The sequence below is a fragment of the Archocentrus centrarchus genome, chromosome 4, assembly GCF_007364275.1.
Source record: "Archocentrus centrarchus isolate MPI-CPG fArcCen1 chromosome 4, fArcCen1, whole genome shotgun sequence".
Taxonomy (NCBI): Eukaryota; Metazoa; Chordata; class Actinopteri; order Cichliformes; family Cichlidae; genus Archocentrus; species Archocentrus centrarchus.
Window position 1 is genome coordinate 17,113,785 of NC_044349.1, and position 17,081 is coordinate 17,130,865.

At 39.1% G+C, this 17,081-nt stretch overlaps 1 protein-coding gene across 3 annotated transcripts in view; it reads left to right on the forward strand.

Moving 5' to 3' along the window:
* The first annotated feature begins 1,944 nt into the window (after window positions 1–1,944).
* Window positions 1,945–17,081, forward strand: part of LOC115778610 (arf-GAP with coiled-coil, ANK repeat and PH domain-containing protein 2) — a 52,490-nt gene continuing 37,353 nt past the window's right edge. For all 3 annotated transcript variants that reach the window (XM_030726749.1, XM_030726750.1, XM_030726751.1), the window contains exons 1-2: window positions 1,945–2,374; window positions 15,676–15,733. In XM_030726749.1, the coding sequence (XP_030582609.1) occupies window positions 2,322–2,374; window positions 15,676–15,733 (111 nt within the window). In that variant the 5' untranslated portion in view covers window positions 1,945–2,321. The remainder of the gene's footprint in view (window positions 2,375–15,675; window positions 15,734–17,081) is intronic.

Below are 17,081 nucleotides of genomic sequence, written 5' to 3' on the forward strand. Positions count from 1 at the left end.
TGTCATGATTGGCCAAAAAAATTGTTAAAATTTGTCAAAAGAGGGATGCCAGTCTTTGGATGCATCCCAGACAGATTACCAGACATCACTGCGGCTCAAATAGTTATCACCAGCATAACAATTAGTGCCATGGAAAAGGAATACAAGAGTATAAATAAAAAGACTGTCTCATAAAGCTATAAGAATAAACTGAAGCTTCTTCTAATTCTTCTTCTAGTTTATACATTTATAAACCAATTATACAATTATATTTTATACAAAAATACATACACAGTGCTGTGAAAAGCCCCTTTCCCTTCCTGATTTCTTTTTTTATATTTGCCACATTTACACGTTTCAGATCATCAAATACATTTTTTAATATTAGACAAAGATAGCCCAAGGTTTTTTTTTTTTAATTATGATTTAATTTATTAAGGGAAAACGCTATCCAAACTTACCTGGCCCTGTGTGAAAAAGTAATTGTCCCCTAAATGTAATAATTGGTTGTGCCACCCTTGGCAGCAAGAACTGCAATCAGGCGTTTGTGATAGTGAGCAATGAGTCTTTCACACCGCTGTGGAGGAATTCTGGCCCACTCTCCTTTGTGGAATTACTTTAATTCAGCCACATTGGAGGGTTTTTGAGCATGAATGGCCTGTTTAAAGTCATGCCAGACCAACTCAGTTGGATTTGAACCTTCATTTTTTTTTTTTTTTTTTTTTTTTTTGAGCCATTCAGAGGTGGACCTGCCAGTGTGTTTCAGACCATTGTCCTGCTGCATAACCCAAGTGAACTTGAACTTCAGGGCACAAACTGATGGCCAGATATTCTCATTCGGGATTTTCTTATAGTGAGCAGAATTCATGGGTTCATCAATTACAGCAAGTTATCCAGGTCTTGAAGCTGACTGTTGGTATGATGTTCTTTTTATTCATATACTGTGCTGGTTTTACACCGGATGAAACGCGACTCAAAACTTCCAGAAAGTTGTCTCCTCAGTCCACAGAATATTTCTCCAAAAGTCTTGGGGATCATTGAGATGTTTTTTTTTTTGGGGGGGCAAATGTAAGACTAGCTTTTGTGTTCTTTTTGGTCAGCAGTGGTTTTCACCCTGGAACTCTCCCATGGATGCCATTTTTGCCCAGTCTCTCTTATCATTGAATCGTGAACACTGACCTTAACTGAGGCAAGTGAGGCCTGCACTTCTTTAGATGTTGTTCTGGGTTCTTTTGTGACCTCCTGGATGAGTTGTCAGTGTGCTCCTGGAGTAATTTCTGTAGCCTGGCCACTCCTGGGAAGGTTCACCACCGTTCCAAGTTTTCTCCATTTGTGGATAATGACTCTCACCGTGGCTCATTGGAGTCCCAAAGCCTTCAAAATGGCTTTGTAACCCTTTTCAGCCTGATAGATGTCAGTGACTTTGTTTCTCATCTGTTATAGAGTTTCTTTAGATTGTGACATGATGTGTTGCTTTCTGAGATCTTTTAACCTTCTTCCCTTTGTCAGACAGATTCTATTTAAGGGGCAATTATTTTTTTCACACAGGACCAGGCAGGTTTGAATAGCTTTTCCCCCTCTTAATAAATGAAATCAGTATTTAAAAACTGCATTTTGCATTTACTCAAACTATCTTTGTATTATATCTAAATGTGTTTGATGGTTTGAAATATGTATTTGCAATAAAATATACTTTTTTCACAGGACTGTATATTTTATATATTTTGAAGGATCCAATAATATCTAATACAGCTTTTCTTTCTAATAAAATCTGCATTTTTCATCATTCATTCAATCATATATTTAATGTGCAATAAAGGAAAAGATTATTCGGTCAAACCTTTTTACAAAAGCCAATAATGAACTTTGATGATTAGTTATTATATTCTTGTGCGTTATTTTCAGCAGCGGGGCACATGCGCACTGGCCAGTGATGCCTCTCTGACCACCACAGACGATCTTCGCGCCGAGCTCTGTGTAGTTTGTGCGCTCCACTCCCGCTGGCTGCTATGACCTAGCTACCGGACGACACTTTCGGTTTTTTACATTGACCCTTCCGTCAAACAGCAGCCACACACTCAACATTACCGTCGTTTATGGTTGCATTACTGCCACTTTTTAATCGTAGCTGCTGGCCTCCGGGGCTAGCTGGCTAACAGAGAGAGAGAGAGAGAGAGAGCGAGAGAGAGAGAGAGAGGGTGACGGAGTGGAGCCAGCTGGTCGGACGGAGAAACGGCAGGCGTTAGCAAACAAGCTAATTAGCGAGAAAGACTCAGCCTGGATTATTACTGACTTTAATCAAAAGAGAGCACAGGTCTGTTGCTTCACCCACTGCGGCGAAAATGAAGATAACAGTGGATTTCGAGGAGTGTTTGAAGGACTCTCCGAGGTTCAGGTGAGTGATTACAGCCAGGCTTTTTGTCCCGTTCACTGGTTATTTATTTAGTTTTTTTTATTTTCAGGGAAAAAGTATCCGGCTAGCTCCCTGCTAAGCCCTCACGCCAATCAGCAGTAAGTAGCTAGCTGTTTGTCGCCTGCTACTTTTCTATTTTTGTCCCTAAGAAAGCTGGGGGCAGCCTGGGAGGCTGCTTCTGGGACGACGAAAACAAACAGAGACTCGTTGAGCATTGTGGTGCAGTGGAAAACTGCTCTAGAGCCCGTGTTTCTTTTATTAATTATGTAAAGATAGGAAAATGTATTAAATATGAATGTAGGGATTAGGGTCTGTGCCACTAGCCTTGATTGGCATGATCCTGCATGGTAGTATGTCTTTTAATGACACCCAGCTTTGTTTTTTTTACTGTGTGCAGCACTGCATTTTATACTGTACTTCACTTTTCTGTTTCCCTTTAACATTCCCGGGGTTCATTTTCCCATGTATTTGGGCCCGTATCAGAGCCCTAGGATTGTTAAAGGGATATATATATATATATATATATTTTTTTTGCTGCAGCTAATGTTTATTTTCACTATTGCTTTTAAAAAAACCTGACAAGATTTCATTCAAATTGCTTGTATGCATAGAAATAAAATATGGGATAGAGTAAAGCAATTGGTAGTTGATCAGTTGTGGTGGTGGTGGTGTGGGGGGTGTCTGGTAACTTTACCAATAGTGTTACTATCCTAAGATAGTAACACTATTGGTAGCTTTCCAGTATTAGTCAGGTGGTCATGTGACCTGTTCCCAGCAGCACTGTCATTTCTGACATCATCACTCACAACCTCTTTTTTTTCCCCTCACTTCTTCAAGCCTTAAATTTGTATAAAATGGCGTGTTTGCTTTTACCTCCCTCCTCTGACCGTGGCCTTACACTCTTATTTTTTTGAGCATCTCCCCCTCTTCCTCCCTCTTCAGCTCCAACACTCTGCTGCATCTGCAACATCCTTTCTCACAAAAACGAGGAACAGATGTTCGAAAGTTGTTTGCAGTTGGGGATTTCTTTTTTGTGAGTCTGAGCATTTCCTTTAGGATCGTACTCAGAGGGCTGAACAAGGGGGAAACATTCTGGTCAGTCATTGTTGGCTGGTTTAATGCTGTGTAACCCTTAGATTCACTGTTATAAGTTGGGTACATTATTACTATTAAAGCTGTATAACTGTTGTGCTGCTTCTTAGCGTGTCAGATGATTGGTATTTGTGGTATTATTACATGCTGGCTAAGGCTTTGTAACTCTTTTCTTTCCTCACCTTTTTGCATCATCACTGTCATGACGCTCACGTTTACTTTTCATTGATTGTGAATAACAAGGGCTGAGTCACTACAAGCAGTTTGACGTTTTCTATGTTAGTGAGGCTGTTTTTCAAACAAAGGAAGGAAAACTACTTAAGTGGGAGTGCAGATTGTGGCTTTGTATACAATACACACCAGTGTGGAATTCCCAGTAGAATTTGAAATAATACCTTTTTCCCTACTGACAGTCATTTGTGTACAAGGCATGCCTGACTGTTAATTAAGTAAAAACATATGTCATCACTGGCCAGCTCCAAGGTAATTCATTTCTGTTTCCTGAAGGAACGCTGCAGCAGTATTAAGAGGGACTGACACTAGTTTGACTTAATTAGATCTTGTCCGAGTACTGTGGCTGTGTGCAGATGGTGTGTGATTGACCTTTCTCTGACCTTCCTGTAACTTTGCTGCTGCACCTGTTACCACCCTGAAATGACACCTTTGCCTTGTTCTTGCATTATTCCAGCATAAATGCACAAATGACTGTAGTGTTTATCGACCGTCAAAAACTTCTGTGTGCAGCCAAAAGACATGAAAATGTTGGTCGCATCGTGGTAATCTGTTGCTCAATTAAATGATTGTTTGAAGATTATATGCTAGTACACAGAATATGCTCTGGTTTTGGGGTCACCTTGGACTTTAGGCGATTATAGACCAAAGAAACAGTTGATTAAGCCTGTAAAGCATGAACTTAAAGTCAAAATGGTTACTAGTTGCAACTGTACATTAGATTATAAAGTAGCTTACCTTCTGTCTGCACAGATGTAAATAACTCTGGTTTTTTGCCTGGCCCAAACAAAAGTATTTTGCACTGTTGTCACTGTTATTGAGGGACGTGCAAATCCAGCTCTTCTTGGAGGGGAAGATGATTTTTTGTGACAAATAAACAATAAGCAGAGAGTTTCTGTCCTGAACCACTGAACCTGCTGGAACCACCTCATCAATACCGATGCCATTTGACTAGAGTACGGTTAGTCTAACAATGGCCAACGCCACTGAATGAGAGCATGGATAGGACAAGTAGGAATTTAACTTTGTATATTTGCTCAAGGCTGCAAGTGAAATGCATATCAATGAATCAATAATCATGATCCAATAATCATGTGATTTGGACAAATGCCACTCTAAATAGTAAACACATTTACTGTAGACACAGGGGAAAAAAAAAAAAATGTCACCACCTGGATTTAACTAAGCATATGGATAAGAGCCTTCCACTGGATTGGAGGTCTAGGTTCAGCATCATTATGTTCCCCAGAAAACTGAGGTCATCTACCTGAATATATTGAGTGACCAGGTTTTTTTTTCTTCCATGATGGAGCGGGTACATTGACAGGATTAATCAGGTTCAAATTGTGAACGAGCAGTTCAGGGAGTATGAGGCATCATTTTCACACCACAGAGTCCACACCTTAAACCCACTGAGAATCTTTGGGATGTGCTGTTGAAACTCTGTGTGGAAAGAAGTGTTGTGACATTATGTAAACACAGCAAGAGTGTGGCATCATCAAAGCTCACGGTCTTCCAATGAAATACTGGAGTGTGTGGCCTTTTTTGTTGGCCCGGCAGTGTATTTTGATTATACAGCTCACTATTAAGCTACTTAAGCGGACTTTTATTTAAGTAAAAAGTCTACATACTTTTTCCCACTTTGCAAAGCAATTCTCTTGGGCAGCATCACTTTTCATGTATTAAATCTGCTTTAGGACACAGGGTTGCACATGAACATTTTTCTACCACCACTACTATTTTGTTCTTAGTCTCCTCCGTCCCACCCTGTTTAAAGAAGATTCTGGAAATGCCCGTGCAACCAGCTGACAGTGGATTTCCAGAGCTAAGCAATGACCATCACCATCAGCTGCAACTTGGAATCGATGAACTAGAGTCTGCGGGATGAGAGACTCGCAGTAGAAACAGCTGAATCATATTGAGGACTGCCACAGAAACCTGGCCAGTGAGTCAGCTGGTAACTTGAGACAGGAATGGTTGGTGCTAGTTGGCTAGTAGCGACTGAACTTTCAAAATAAGAGCAAAGGGATTGGTCATAAATGTGTCACCAAATGTATATGGTGAGGCAAAGTCTATGAGTAGGAAACACCGCTGTTTGGACAGATATGTAAAACAATATGGAGACGTGTATTTTTTTATTTATTTTTTATTAAATGCATATCTCTGCTTTATCTGAGTATCAACATTACAGTCTCTGCAGTGTATGTTTTGTGCTGTTAATCTAATACAAATCCACTTCCTGTGAATGTCTGCAGCCAGGCAATATTATAGCCCTATCTCTGTTTGTGCTTTTTGCGACCTTTGCCCCTTGTGGAGAGTCATCTGCCAGCATTTCCTGACTAAAACACAGCTGTAGGTTCATCATTGCTCTGTAGTTATTAGAGATTGCTGCAGCATAGTTTTCCACTTTGACCACCACAGTTCTGCCGTTGTTTAACCAACCCCCTCTTGTTATGTTTGGCCAGGGAAGATGTCAACGCGGGAGAGACACACAGAATGGATGAAAACATTGAATATGCACCAGTGTGAATTAGCTCTCACTTGCTCAACATCTGTTTCCATTTTGGTGTTTGCTTTCAACTTTGTTCCGGAGAATATGGAGCCCCCAAATGTAGAGAGGGTTGTTTTTAAGTGGTATTTTGGCATACCCCACATAGTTTTTTTTTTTTTTTTCTTTTCCATCCTCATTTTAGTTGGGAAACTGTCTTCGGTTGTAAACCATGTGTTCTGCCCAGAGGAGCGATACACTACTGCAAAAAAGTTATGTATTTTTGGCAGTAAACCCTAGTAGCCTAGTTTTCCATTTGAGAATAGATGTTGGACTCGAGCTTTCCTGGCTCCTTTTCAAGTATGATAGTTGAAAATCCCCTTCAGAGTGCAGCAGCTTTTCTTTCCACAAGTATAGAAACAAATGATTTACATATTTTATGTTGTTCCACTCTGCAATGTTTCCAACAAGTTTTTTATATGAAATTAACAATGTGGAGGTAGCTTAAGGACCTTAAAAGTTATTGATAATTTGGAATTATTTCCATTCAGCTGATCAAAACCTCTGTAAAACTAAAATGCCCACTTTAAAATAGGACACACGATAAATCATAACATCTGGGGGTTTTGACTATGATGGAAATGTTTTCAAACCTAGTAGATGTCATCTGCCTAGAAGTGAGCTAATTTCTGTAATTGGCAGAAAGTGTTCTCCTTGTCTTCACTGTCCTCTTAATCATTATAACTGATTGGGTGTGCTGATTCTGAGCTTGACAGAGTGCCGTCTCATGAAGTCACTGTTCGATGATCTTCTGATGCAGTGTTATACATGCTGATTAGCTCCCCACGGGAGTCCACCTGTGGGCTTGTTATTTGCAGTTAGATTTAATTAAGCTCTGGTTGATTTCCTTTTAATGGTTATTAATAAAGCCAATTAAACAAATGAAAAGTGATGACTAAGGCTGCTCTTTATGTAGTGCCACTGCAGGACTATTGTAACTCAGTAAATACAGGGCAGTATATCTAATAAATACTAGTGGAAATACGTTAACCTTCAAGTATACAGTTATTTTCTTAGAAGCCCAGGGAAACTGTTTTTTGTTTTTTCTGTTTAAGAAACTTAATCATCAGCTATTTTGGTCACTTTTTAAGTCATTTGATTCTTTAAAAAGCCTGATTCAGAATCTGGGGATTTTGTGGATATTACACATTGTTTTAACAAGCTTGTCATAGGTATTAAGAATGACATTTGAGTCTAGATTTTTTTTTTTTTTTTAAATTATGAGGCAACCTTTTTCCTATTGACAAATGATTAATCAGTTAATTGAGAGAATATTGTGTGGATTGTTAAGAAAATACTTATTTTGCAATCCTTATTTATAGCTGTCCAAGTACATAGTATTGTTAGTATTGTACATACAGCGCAAATACAGTTTCAAATGCAGTATCTTTGTCCACAACCTTATGGACCTATCAGTATACAAGCACATTAATTTGTGGATCACATTAACTCCACCATCTAGAGAAATTCTAGCAGATTTTCCCCTCTTTCTCATCAGTGTGTTTCCTTCCTGCTGCTTCCTTGTGACATAGGAAGACCAAATGCAGAGTTGGCCTTGATATCCGTTTATTACCACACCAGAATTTCCCAAAGCTTGTAAGTGCGTATCTTTAAATAATGACCTCATCTTGTCGATGATGTTGACACGTATGCGTCTAATGGTGGGTTTTACCACTGCAGGACCCCCTTTTATGACAGCATTGCTCCACTCTCTAACAATCACAGGATCTACGTCACGGCACTGAATCTCACTCCATTCTTCATGTTTCCATCTCCACAAACATTGCAGATCTGTTTGCCTCTACCACCGCTATTATCTCAGTCCAGTGGGATAACCCTTTTTCGTGCACATTGGTCAGCTTTTGTGGGAGAAACTATGAGGAAGTTCAAAAAACAAAATAACAAACTGTGTAAATAATCTTCCTCCTGTATATTAAAATGTTGGCAGACGTAAGAAGAGATGAGAGAGGCTGCAGGACAGTATACAAGATATATTTGGAAGACATCAAAGCAAAGCTGTAATGCAGAGCTGACATATCTGAATGGATTAGTTATGGTAATTTAGAAGTAAGCCTGCTTTGAGCTAACTATGGAGTTTGCAGTTATTTTATTTGGAGAATAATATTGTTACTGGATTGGGCTCTGCAGTAAGTATGCAACCAGTGATCACTTATAGCATTAGTTAACCCACTCCGTATTCTCTTGATGAAGTAGCTTTAATATTTTGTTCATAAAGTGTTTTTTTGTAAAAATTTTCTTTCATATTTTCCTTCAAAACAAAGCAATATCTTCATTTTGCCGTAACACAAAGATTTTCAGTTTACTGGATGCAAAGAAAAGCAGAAAAAAATAACTGAGGAGATGGTATTGTTGTTTCGACAGTGGAGATGAACTTATTGAAATCCCATAGTCAGCGAACTGAGAAGTCATTCTACTTCTGTATGACCGTTACATGATGAATAGTCATTCAGATATTGTGTAATGGGGGAACAGATTTACAGCCAAATCAGCGCTTCTCCATTACACAGTAGCATCCAGTGAGGAGGAAAGTGAAAAAATACGTGTGAAACAGATATTCTTTTTGTCTCATTTTGTCTTTGAAGTGTTGAGGTCTGTGCGTCAGGCCAGAAGAAGCCTCAGTGAGAACGTGAATGACAAACCTGTTCGACTGCCTCACTTCTTCATGCGGCGTGCACACAGTTATCTGACTGCTAGCAGCCACACAGAGCTCCAGCGGCAGGACTCTTTGTTATTTGCAGTATGGTCGTTGAATCACTACTAAATAATTAGGTGTCTACTTTTTTTTTTTTTAAATACAGTATTTCACTACACAGGCACATCTTTGACTAGTTGCTTGTAGGCTAGCGCAGTAAAAATCCAAAGCTTTGCCTATTTCTGTTGGCCGCGTAAGAATCTTAGTCACCCCCTGCTAAAATAACCTTTTTATGTGGATGTTTACTCAAATGAAGTACTCCAGCTTTACACACAGTCTTGATGACTAGCTAGAACTGATTTAAATGACGTGAATTAATTTCATAAAGTATAGAAGCAAACTGCTGTTTACTTTCTTGCAGCTGTTGATAGACTGCTGGCTTGCAAAATGTAACATAGAGCATATTCTAAGATATGTAGAGTAATATAAGATATTGGCATTTATAATCAAAGCAGGAGGCTTCTGTTTTGGTGGACAGGGTTGTGGAGTCCTGTCTGACAAACTTGGATTAGTGACTCTTTGTGTGCTCTTGGTCAACATAAAGAGAAGCAGGACATAAACCATCCGCTCACTGATGCTGAATTTGCCTCTGATGTGGTTTACAGAGCGGACTTTTTTTTTCCCCCTTCAACTTCTTCATGGGCTGCAGTCTCTCTTATACCACACGTCTCTCTTTATTTAGCTCCAGCTTGATCCTCACACCCAGACAGCACTTAAACTAGGCTGTCTTAGTTCCCTAATTTTTATTGTTTCATTTAGGGGAAAAAAAAAAAGCTAGTAATCATATGGATATTTCCTGGAATTTATTTTTGGAGGCCTTGTCACAGAGAGAGAGAGTGCCTTTTTTTTAGCTGTAAAAGTTAGTTAATGTGGACGTGCTTTCTTTTGATGCAGAATGAGCAGCACCAGCTATGGAACAGTGGTCATCTTGTATCTCTATGCACGTTAACCATTTCAAATAGATTGCAGTTTGTTGGTGAATGATACCGTAGGTCAAACAGTTTGCATTTTGTTGTCTACTGATTACTCTCTTTACACGTTAGTCCATATCCGTGCATCCTGCCTTTGCACAAACCTGCCTCCTCGTGTTCCATTTTTGGAGACAGATATCAGATGTTTGGCCAAAATCCTTTTGTACTAAAAGTGCAGTACCTACTGTGCATCTGTGGTGCTCACGTTCAAAACAGGCTCGTGGACGCGATTCGTGTCTCCAGCTTGCAGATAAATTTCCTGCACACGCGTCACAGGCGTTTGTCCATTTAATATGTGCGCATGAAATGACGTCGGACTTAAAGACCGGATTCATGAGCATATATTCCCATAATTGTTCCTGGAAGTTGGAAGATGTATGGTGACTTAATTATCTTATTTAAGTATCTGAGGGTGCTCAGGATCACAGTAGTACCTTTTCATTGCCATCAAAAGACTTCACTTTTTTCACTCCAAAAATTTAACGTGCTTAAAACCTTAGTCTGTTTCATATATTGCATATTACCTCACAGACTATGTGGGTGTAGTATCTTTTGTATCATTCTATCAGTGATATATGAAATAAATACACATACATTCTTACTGGCCGTGCTTTCGTACTTGTAAGAGTGAGTGTGAGATTTCTGTTTTGTGTTTGCTTTTTTTTGTATTTCCTTATCGTGTGACCTGTTCAGATGCTAATTTAACATTTTTAGATCAACAATTAAGATGAAACACAGACAGATAGGCCACCTGATATGCATGCAACTAAACTACATGGACAGAGTCTGATGTAATAAAATGTTTTACCAAAACCAAAAATAGAAAGATTTAATAAAGAGGATTTAAGAAGAATGAAATGTAAAAGTAAGCTATATGGATAGCTTAAATGAATCAGATGAGTCAGATTAAAAAGAATGAAATCCACTGTAGTGCGCTTTATGACTTGGTGCGCATGTGTCATTTCTCAGGACTGCCTTGTATCATGTGTAGTCATATCTACTCGCTCTTTGTACAGTTAATCCTGAGTGATTAACTGTACAGTAACCCTACAGTGCCACCTTAGTCTATCAGAATCCTGGTGATTCATGCTCTTGACAGCATATACCATCTTTTTAGACTCTTCATAATTTCACAACAAGTTTTGTTTGTTTAATTAAAAAGAGGAAAAAAAACACTATATTCAAAGCACATCTGAAATGTATTCAGACCCTCCTGCAACCTATATTTTCAGTCTCATTTGCTAAAACCAACTGTTCAGCTTGGATCACTCAGAAAGAGTGTTTTCAGCAGTCAGTATATCAGCTGAAAGTACTGGAATTTCATGCTATTGCTTTTTAACCTCTACTGTTTCAGAGCATCAGTATCTCCTCTGAACCTTTAAAGTGATTCCACAGTGTCTCAATTGATTTACAGGGTGACCTTGAATTTTACTTTGTTGTTGACTGACAGCTCGACTGTACCGGGCGATCTGCCGCTGGCTAGAACCCTGCAGAGGTTAAACAAAAAAAGCAGCCTCAAACTATGATGATCCCTCCACCATGCTTCACAATAGGGTTGAGGAGGTTGTGATGGTGGTGGTATCATTTTTCTTCTAAATTAGCATTTTTTGTTTTCACCTAAAAGTTCAGATATGCATTCAGATGGCCTTTTTTGAGACTTGTCTTTTGTTTTGTCTGTGCTCAGCACTGGTCCTTCCATTAAAATCTGTCCTTTTCTGTTCTTGTTTTTGTTTTTTTCTTACAGCAGACAGATTAACAGTGATTTTAGCCTGTATCAGAGACATCTGAAGGTGTTTTGCTGTTATATTTTCTTTTTCAGGATTGCACATAATGTGATCTTTGAACTGCAACAAGTCTGAGATTTTGTTGTCTTTTGGTGGATTTTCTCATCTTTTCTAGATTTGTTATTTATTCTCTGACATCCAGTGAAAGTTGTTTATTTATTATGTTCTCATTACCTACTGCCCCATGTAAAAAGTTCACATAATTGTATACAAAAGTATACTCATGCCAAACAACAGCCAGAGTTCATGCTATCCTGGATATTGACATTGAGTGTGGCGTTTACTGATGATGTACATGTCGTAATAAACCAAAGTAAACCGTAGTGAAGTTTAAGTGCCGCAGAAAACAAAGAGTCTGCAGTGCGGCCCAGTGATGTCACTCCCAGGAATTCCTGAAACTAACCTGGTGACCACATTATGGAAAGATTTAAATCTTATAAGGTTGTGATAAAGCCACGGTTCACACCAACCTGACTTTGTAGAGAAAGGGGGACTTTGTCACTAAGTAGATTTTATATGGCTTTTTTTTATATGGTGGAGCACCTCTACAGCCTAGTTTATACACCTGCCTTCAAGCAGCTTTTAGAGAAGCACATAGTTTTGTCAGGTTTTGTTTGTCTATAGTTGTGACTTTGGTTTAGACGGGACCACATTTTATGATTCTTCAGTGCAGATCCTGGTAATTCCAAAAGTCTGTCTCTCTTCTTTCCTCTGCTCTCTCCTCTTCTGCTCATTATCCATTCTCAGCCTGGATATGCTCCAAGTTCGGAGCTATGAGGCAATAGCCCAAATTTTCATTTTGCCAAGGCCCCTCCTTTTCTTGTCCTCTGTCAGCACTTTTGAAAGTTTAGCCTGCAGGCTCAGTTTTTGAGATTAGAAGGAAATGGTCTCTTTCTTGTGGTTACTTAGAAAGCACGAGAGTGACTGACAGTTAAAACAATTGTTAGATGTCTAGAGTAGTTTTTAGACTATTATTTCCAGGGAATGTACCTGAGTTTTTCAGGCCACTTTCCTTTCACTTCAGTTATGTGTATTTTAGTTCACATTTGAGAGTTGGATACTAAAGGTTTACCCCTGGGCAGAGATATTAAGTGAACTGGCCTGATAAGATGTTAGATAACATATAATCAGATAACTCTTATTTGATTGACTACCAAATACAGTGCATTATTAGGTAATTTTAATGAATTTTAATGAAATAATTCAGTTCACTTTTGTTTGTAACGCGTGTAACTAAAGCTTTAAGGGGATATGTAACATGACCATGTTTTTTAACTGTTTCTTCTTTCTGCTGCTTAATGTTGGCAGACCTGTAATGGGGTTTGTACTCCTTACATTTGTACTAACTACATCACCAGGCAAAAGTCAGCAGAGTCGTGATTCTGCCTGAATCACCCGAGAAATTTTCTTTGCCTGTGGCAACAGGAAAGGCAAACGGAGCTGGTAGCATGTTCTTCATCTTTTGACCCGGGTTAATGTCTGTGTGAAAGAGGCATAGACATATATTGCTTTTGACCCTGTTTCTGCCCTCTTTGACTACTTAAGACCGCAGTTCATCGGCTTTGCTTGGGCTGCTGTTGAAGTCTCATAAAAAGGAGCACTTTGCTGTCCCCAAATTGAAAGTCTTCCTCTTGTACTTGGGTTGTTATTATGAAGTACAGAAGATAAAAAGAAAACATTCAGTTTGCAGCTTTTTTCAAAGTATATGAGATTACCTTTGCAATACATTCTGTAAAGCAAAATACTTTCTAAGTGGCAGATACTTTGAATATTTGGCTGAATAAGGCATATGGCTGTTTTGATTTGATTTTGGCATTTCCAGAGTTCAAGTTACTGAGTGATGGATTTGCTGCTCTTGCATGATATTCTGATTAGACCTTTTACTTTAAATTGTTTTTTATTTTTAATGATTAGAAAAGGAATCAAGGGACTGTTGCGTCTATGCATGCTGCTTTAAAAAACAAACAAAAAAGCAAAAACAAACCTTTTATATACAAGAGGAGGACTGGATTATATAAATAACAGTAAAATAAAATGATACAGGTGCCCTTTACAGTACCCACAATTCAGTATGTGCATCCAAGCATCACTTGTTGAAAGCTTCCTGACAGTAACCAGATGTCCACGACTTAGTTTGATGCCATATGGCAGAACAAACAGCTGCAGGGGGTTTGGGGGGGGCATAGGGCGAGAGGCAGGGTACACCCTGTGCAGGTCGCCAGCCTGTCGCAGGGCCAACACAGAGAGACAGACAACCATTCACACCTATGGGCAATTTAGAGTGACCAATTAACCTAACCCCGGTAACTTCATGTCTTTGGACTCTGGGAGGAAACCGGAGTGCCCGGAGTAAACCTGTGCAGACACGGGGAGAACATGCAAAGGTGGAATCAAACCGAGACCTTCTAGATGTTATTCTAGCTGTGAGGCAGCAGTGCTAACCACCACGCCACTGTGCTGCCTAGAATACTGTTGCCTAGAAAACTGTTGTTCTTATCTTCAGTGATTTTATGCTAAGGGCAACTGGCTAATAGGCTTGAAATCTAGATAATTTCTCTGACAAGAAACGTCCTGTTTTCTTAGTAGATGTAAATCATTTTAGTGCTACTGTTCTCTATAAAATAAACCTGACTTTCTGTTGATTATTACTGCTAAATGGTTATAAATGTGAAACATGCATTATCTAATTGCCACATCTGAGCTGTACTGCATAACTAATGATACATGACTAAACAGCGGGGCAAAAATAATACTCATTAAGTATTCATGCTGTGCCACCAAAGTCAACAGATAGTGTCTTCCTTTTCTCTTTCACTAATATAATAATTTAGTAGGTTGTCTCCTGTTTTAAATGTATTTTTTCAGTGATTTGTGGGCTTATATATAATCATTTTGTGTCCAGTGCCTACTTCTTAAAAGGGTATTCAACACAAGCTGTTTGGTGATGGTGTTTAGCTGCACCTTAGTTAAAGACCTTGCTGCTTTTCTACAGATACATGTGTGAGACTAATGTAGCTATAAATCCGTATAAACTTATTAAGTGTTGGCATTTGTGCTACTTATTATTTCTTTACTGCAGACTGAGTATAGATAAATGCAATATTAGAAAAAAAAATACTCGAGCGTTCTGCCTATCCTGCATTAAAGTAAATTGCATACATTAACATCAAGGGGAGATTAATCCACAAAATCTGTGCTGGGATGACGTATTTGATATTCTTCTCCCTCTGTTGTGGTATCCTAAAGCTCGTAGGCTGTTGATCCTGTGGAGAACCAAGCTGTGCCTGTGTCACGTTTTAAAGGGCAGGATGCCAGACCTGATTTCAGGCCTGCGGCATGACCCAAAATGGCAGCTCTCAGTTTGTCTGCTTCTAGACCTGTGTGTGTCTGTGTATGTCTGTGTGTGTGTCTGCACGTGGTTGTCAGTACTCTAAGGGAGTATAATGTCATTTACTACAATTGTAATTTTCAGAAACTGCAATTATGGAATATGGGAATGTTGCTGGAAGTGAACTGCTATAATTAAATGAAGTTCTTGTGTCTGAAAATGATCAAGATGTTGAAGTAAGAGGCAAATATTTGACCTACTTTGTGTAGCATAAGCAACATGTGATTTAAAAAAAAAAAAGATGAAGCTGCATGGCTCTTATTAATTTTGGTGCTTAATTTGCATGCAGTATATTCCTTCCTTTTCAATTAAGATCAGCATAAGTACCATAATGTGGAGCAGTAATTTACCCAGCTGCTCTGTGTACAGTAAACATAGGAGGGTAGCAAGGGAAACTGTGATAAAGGGATGAAGATGAAGGGTGTATGTGCGTTCCAGCAGGATGCCCCTGCAATACATCTTCTGTCTGTTTCACAGTTCACGCATCTGAATATAAGTGAAGTATTTAGTCGTGGTTGGGCTTGATATCAAACCTTTGTGTTTTCTGTCCTCACAGAGCCACCATAGAGGAAGTGGAGGGGGATGTGTGCGAGTTGGAATCCAAGCTTGACAAAGTGAGTACCACCCATGAAAAACACTGTTTAATTGTTCGTTTTCTCTACTGTGTGAGCCAGCAGCTACAGAGGCTGTCCTGTAATGGTGCACTTGTTCTCACTAATGCTCCCTGGTATTTTGAGCAAGACTGAACAAAAGCAGATGAGCAAACACACCCGTTACACTGCCAACAAAGTGATGGTTTACTTGCACCAGATCAAGTATCTATATCTGTGCCAAGAAACATTTTATTGTGTTTTATTTTAGCTGCCATGTTTAATTGACCACAATCATACATTTGAAAAATCATGAGCGCGTGTCCGTGCCTATGATGAGTGATTTGATCATTTTTTGGGCAGCCAAATGATGATGAAAAACAAGTTTAATGATTTGTGTTGTTGTTGGTGTCCAGTTTTTGTAGTAGGCCTGGATAATCTCATCTAAAATCCATATCACAACTAATAGTGAACAAACAAAATCAGGGATACTGGCTCTAAGAACACTGTTAAATGGACGAGTACTTATAAAATACCTTTCTACTCAAGTTGAGGACTCAAAGCGCTTCCTACTGCAAGTTTCATTACAACACTTTTGTCTATGCCTAAACACTTTTTCTAAAATACACACATGCGCACACGCAGACACGGATGGATGCATTGGGAGCAACTCGGTTCAGTATCTTGCCAAAGGATACTTTGACAGCAGTTGTACTCTGTCTTGATGCCAGTTGCCCCCACAGAGTTGTGCACTAGCTGAGAGTGAGACCTTAAAATTAGAAGAACCAAATTCATTGTTCCTTGACTCAGTCTTACAGAGTCCCACCCACCTCCTCACTCCACCTCTGTGACTCAGCCCCAGCCTCACTTCCCCTCTTACTGTGGGGAGGAAGGAACAGCCAGAGAGTGGGTGTGTTTGCGTGAGTTTGGCTGTGATAGTGTGTGTGTCTGAGTGTGTATGTGTTGACTTGGGTGGAGTGAAGTTGTCCTTAAAGACACTAGAGTGCAACCTTTTCTTAAAACTTCCTACGTGCATTACCAGTACATACACAATCAAAACTGAATTGACAGTGAACAGTGTGACTATTAAATTTGCACATATACATCTTATTTGAAACAGTGGAGTGGAGACTGCATCCACATACTGGTGTCTCATGGATGGTGTTACTGTGGCTTTGTTTCTTTGAAACGGTTGCTTTCTTCATCAGTATTCACAGTCTATTTTTTTATTATTTTTATTTTGAAAATTAAACAAGAGAAAAATAAATAAAGCATGTCTACCAGAAGCATTCCAGAACTACAAGAAATTATTTACTGACCACACAAACAACAACAAGAATACAAAAGCTAACATATCTGCATCTGACAGAAC